This window comes from Myotis brandtii, unplaced genomic scaffold, assembly GCF_000412655.1.
Source record: "Myotis brandtii unplaced genomic scaffold, ASM41265v1 scaffold478, whole genome shotgun sequence".
NCBI classification, from domain to species: Eukaryota; Metazoa; Chordata; class Mammalia; order Chiroptera; family Vespertilionidae; genus Myotis; species Myotis brandtii.
The window spans coordinates 418,050-423,530 of NW_005368264.1; the positions used below are offsets into that span (position 1 = coordinate 418,050).

Genomic DNA, 5,481 nt, shown 5'->3' on the forward strand with positions numbered 1-5,481 from the left:
GGGGGTGGTGGTCAGTCGGTCGGGCGACGGGAGACCGGCGCAGGCGGCCTTGGGATACGCAGCGCGGGGGAGGCGGGCGTGATTCATGATTCATTCACGAGTTGAGTGAGCCAGTCAGCCAGCAGTCTCATTGTGCAGTGGTTAGTGCTAGTCGAGTCCGCAAGTTGTGCGCGGGTGACAAAAGTACCTACTCGAAGCATAAAGTTACCTGTATTTTTCCAACCAGCTGCAAATCCTACAGGTATTTTTGTCATCAATTTAAGAATTGTAATTCTTTTGTGTTGGTGGCTTTATTATTATAAAATGAAACATTTTTAGGTGCCCTGTTTGAGATGGCTACAAAGAAGAAGCAAAGAAAAACAGAAGACGAAAACCGTGAATTTAAAGTTGAATGTACCTACCTATATAGTTTAAGTTTAAAAAATTTGGCTCTCAAAAGAAATTTCAATCATACTGTTGATATTTGGCTCTGTTGACTAATGAGTTTGCCGACCACTGCCCTAAAACATACCTTTTATTTTCAGCCAGGCTGGCTCCTTCATCCTTCAGCTGCTTGCTTTTCCTGGCACAGCCTTCCAGGAGACTTTCTTTCCTGCGTTTGGTGGCATGAAGCCCGTTCCCTTCATCACTCTCAACTGCATCCTTTTCATCGGCAGCTTCAGCTTCAAACTGCTGGGAAGTGACCTTTGAGACCTTCTCACCAATTTTCCTCTTCCATCCGAAGGAAGCCATTCTGGAGAATCACAAAAAACAGCTTTAAATGTCAAACTTGGCCCTTTATAGACATATTCCAAATAAGTGAAGAAGAAATAAAGGAATAACAGAATCAGAATATCATCATTTTCTTAATTTTTTTTTTTTTTAATTTCAGAGAGGAAGGGAGAGGGAGCAAGAGATAGAAATATCAACGATGAGAGAGTCGCTGACTGGCTGCCTTTTGCATGTCCCACTGGGGACCGAGCCCACAACCCGGACAGGCCCTGACTGGGAATAGAACTGTAACCTCCTGGTTCATGAGTTGATGCTCAACCACTGAGCCACACCGGCTGGGCGACTATCATCATTTCTTAACTCCTAATTAAACAGTGGTCCTCGGAAATAATCATCAAGTAACATCAGGAAAGACAAGTGGACATTATGCATCGCCTGATGGAAGGGACACACCAGCCATGATATATTCTTAACTAAAATTAATCCTAAATCATAACAGCCTATAGTTTATAAAAAACATGGGATCTGGATGAGCATGCACAATAACATGACAAAGATGCAGACGGCAAAAACATAAAAATAAAGCTAGTTTCTTCAAGAAATAAACTGCCAGGGGTGCCCTAACTGGTTTGGCTCAGTGGATAGAGCGTCGGCCTGAAGACTGCAAGGTCCCAGGTTCAATTCCAGTCAAGGGCATGTACCTTGGTTGTAGGCACATCCCCAGTAGGGGGTGTGCAGGAGGCAGCTGATCAATGTTTCTCTCTCATCGATGTTTCTAACTCTCTATCCCTCTCCCTTCTTCTCTATGAAAAATCAATAAAATATATATATTTTTAAAAAACTGCCAGGGGTGAAAGGAGGAGAGAAAGGTGGGAGGTAACCTCTAGATTAAGAGAGACGAAAAGACATACTAACCAAATAGAATTTGTGGATCTTGTTAGCTCTAGGTTCAAACAAGGCAATGGGGAGGAAAAAGGGGAAATCAGAACACTGATTTGTGAAAGGGCGAGGGCTACGCCCTCCATCTTGCCCCAGGGCGAGGGCTACACCCTCCATCTTACCCCGGATCCTCCATTTTTGGGCAGCAGCCTTAGCCATGTGCTCGGCAAGGAGCTTCTTCCTGGAAGCCCAAGCCTCTGCTAGCCACACCTAGGATTGCTTTAAACTAACCAATGATAATCAAGGGAAGTGCGCGCCGTAGATACGACCACATCCTGTGTAACAAGACACCGACTTGCGCCTGGCCAATCGGCAGGGCCCACAGTCCTCTCTCCTCCCCTTACTCCAACCCCCCTATAAAACCCCTCTACCCACAGAGCTCACTCTCTCTGCCGCTTGCCGCTGCATCGGTGAGTGTGGTCGGGGAGCCGAGCTAGCTCGAATAAAGACTCTTTGCTTTTGCATCAGACTCGGCTGGCTCCCTGGTGGTCTATTGGGGATCCTGAAATCTGGGCATAACAATTTGGTATTTGATGACATTAAGAAATAACTAATTATTTTTTAGGTATGATAAATAGTATTATGATTACATTTATTAAAAAACCTTTATCTTTTAGGCATACATAATAAACTATTTCACATGAAATTATAAGTTACCTAGGAACTGTTTCAATGTAGCCAGTGAGGGTAGGGGTGCAGTAGAGGAGAAATACAGATGAAAAGATTGCTGAGCTGACAGTTGAGGAAGTTAGGTGATGAGAACATAAGATCCCTTATACTTTTCTCTCTTTTCATAAATGTTTGAAATTTTCCATAATAAAAAGTTTTTCAAAGATTCATTTGGCAAGTTCACAGTGGGTGAATCAAAAAGATAACAAATGTTAGGTTGTTTTGTAAATCTGCAAGGATATATAAAAATAAAGGATAAGAAAGAATAAAAGGATAATTGATGAAACAAAGTTAAAGGAAAGCCCAGAAGAATTCAACAAATATTTATTTAGAGAAGAGATTTACTGAGGGATCCAAGAAATCTTTACTAATTATATGGATGTGCTTAAAAATAGAGAAACCTCTAAATTTTTCATATCAATTTTTATGTGCCTGTTTGTGTGTGCATTCTTAAAGGAATCTATGACCCCAAAGAGATTATGATCAACTGACTGATCAACTTGAGAGATAGGAAAAGCGATGAACCAGAAGTCTTCATAAAACTATCCAAGAATGGGCATTGTGGGAATAAGAAATGAAATAGTAAGTTCTAGAAGATATCACGGTCTTCACATCTGAGGCACATGGCTAAAGTAAAGTATAAGTAGTCACTAGAAGGAAAGGGACAGAAAAAGTGAGGCCCTTTACATGGAAAGGCCCAAGATATCGGCAGAAATTGAAGGGGTAAGAGAATTGTGTGTTACATGCCTAAGTTCTTAATGAATATGAGTCAGTGCCAATAAGTTATAGCAATCAAGAAATGTGTAGAATCAGGTTTCAGCTATGTTTGCAACAGTTCACAGTTCAATAAATATTGAATGAGTTTAGCAGATTTTTCTTTTTTTTAAAAGAAATGTACAGGTTGATAAGGGTTAACCAAATGCCCGGGTTGCAGGCTCAATCTCCAGTAGGGGGCATGCAGGAGGCAGCCAATCAATTATTTTCTCATCATCATCAATGTTTCTATCTCTCTCTCCCTCTATGAAATCAATAAAAATATATTTTTTATAAAAAAGAAAGAAAGAAGTCTCGTGTGTATGACTGTCTCTAAAGGTGACTAGAATGAGGATGACTTAGTTTTCTGGTTTCAAGTTTCCAAATGCAACTTTGTGAGGCATTCTTTTAATGGGTGGGAACCTTATTAATACTTATGGATATCTGCTGTGGTTACTAAAGGCAAATTACATTATAATTCATTGGTCAGATCTGTAGACTACTGGGAGCAGGGTTTAGGGTGGGAGGAAAGGAAAAAGGGACAGACCTATATGTTTGTTTGTTTTTTTAATTAATTCTTCAGCCCAGCTGGTGTGGCTCAGTGGTGGAGCGTCAACCCATGAACCAAGAGGTCACCAGTTCAATTCCCAGTCAGGGCACATGCCTGGCTTTGTGGGCTCCATCTCCAGTAGGGGGCATGCAGTAGGCAGCCGATCAATGGTGCTTCTCTCTCATCGATGTTTCTCTCTATCCCTCTCCATTCCTCTCTCTAAAAATCAATAAATATATATTTTTTAAAAGTTAATACTTCATTTAGACTCCCATTACCACCCCCCACCCCCATCCTCCTACTGAAGACAGATATAGGTCAAGGCCCCAATGGTGGTTCTCAACCAGGAATAAAGAAGCCACACACCCTGCTGCCTCAGGTGTTTCTGCCATTCTCCTCCATAAATCCTTTAAGATCCCAAGAGACCAGAAGCTAGGGAGGTTAGGACACAATGTGGTTTTAGGCGTATCAACAGCCTGATGACCCCTATCAACTGACAAGTTTAGCCTTGCAGAGGGGGACAAGAATACATTCCTCTCAGACAAAAACTAATATTGAATGAAAAGTTTAGGCAAGTTCAGAAGTAGAGGGAAAAGGAAATGACAAATTTCATACCCCCAAGCTTCACATTTTTTTTCAGAGAAACAGAAGACTGGTCCTCTGCTCCAAGCAAAGGGAAAAGAGATGAACCTGAGCCAGGAGAACAAAAAAGACCTGAAACAGCCACTAGGAAGAACAGACACAGCAACAATAAGGGCTGAGTAAAGACGCCACAAAGCATCAAGGGTGCCCAGAGGTTAAAAAATGCAGATCTCTTACCAACACCGTGGTAAGCTTTGTATTTTCTCCACAATTGTCTGGAGACCCCAAGATAAAGTTAATTACAATACATGATAAGTGCTAGAAGAGAGAAGACAAAGGATGCCATGATGTCAGAGGAGAATAAGAATAGGCAGGCTTAAAAGAAGGGTGAGTCCCAGGGCGGATACAACACACTGTCTGCCTTGGAAAATGTAACCCTCCGAGTTGATTTGGGTATCTTAAAGAGTACGAGTTTCCCGTTCTAAGGCTATCTGAACATTAAATTAAAACTTATTATACAGAAAGCTTTCTTAAATCTGTAGTTACATTTTCCACCAGGATAAAAAACAAAACACATCACATAGTGGGTACATCATAATCAAGTGGGTTTCTGTTAAACTCATGAAACCACATAAATTCATTTTATGCAGAATTATACTTAACTAGAGGCCCAGTGCACAAAATTCATGCACGGTTAGGGTCCTTAGGTCTGGCTGTCAATCAGGGCCAATCTGTGGGGCGACAGGCAGGGCGATTGGGGGGGGGGCGGGGTGGGGGGGGCAGAAGAGGGGCCTTGCTGGCACCCGCCTTGGCTGGCCTGGGGCCTGTGGGCAGCTCCTGTGTTGAGCATCTTCCCCCTGGTGGTCAGTGTGTGTCATAGCGACCAATCTTCCACCTGTCTTCTGCTGGTCGATTTGCATACTAGGCTTTTATTATATAGGATTGATGCCATGAAAATTCTAAACAGCCACGCTGTGTTCCGAGCTCTTTCGCTGGCGCAGGTCCCTGCAGCCGCCCAGGGTTCCCGCGGCGCTGGGCAGAGCCCAGCCCGCACTGGAGAGGCCGGTCCCCCCTCTGTCGGGGATGCGACACCCCAGGCCAGAACCGCGGAGAACACGGGCAGGAAATGGAAACAGACCCTTCCAGTACCGGGATGCACCCGGCGATGAGGCGGTCCAGAAACCAGGTGCCCGAAAATGTCACCGCGAGGCTGAAACCGGCATTAGCGGCTTCCCTTCGTTCTTCACCATTTAAATGTGAGAAATTCATCGAAGCTG

The 5,481-nt window shown here is 43.4% G+C and overlaps 1 protein-coding gene across 4 annotated transcripts in view; it reads right to left on the bottom strand.

Moving 5' to 3' along the window:
* The window catches only part of TTC33 (tetratricopeptide repeat domain 33), a 21,528-nt gene that overhangs the window by 15,498 nt on the left and 549 nt on the right, over nucleotides 1–5,481 (bottom strand). For 2 of the 4 annotated variants that reach the window (XM_005875983.2, XM_005875982.2), the window contains exon 2: nucleotides 512–733. In XM_005875983.2, the coding sequence (XP_005876045.1) occupies nucleotides 512–732 (221 nt within the window). In that variant the 5' untranslated portion in view covers nucleotide 733. Of the gene's footprint in view, nucleotides 1–511; nucleotides 734–1,626; nucleotides 1,655–4,441; nucleotides 4,542–5,481 lie in introns of those variants that run through there. The other 2 variants (XM_014547518.1, XM_014547519.1) reach the window with 2 other exon arrangements.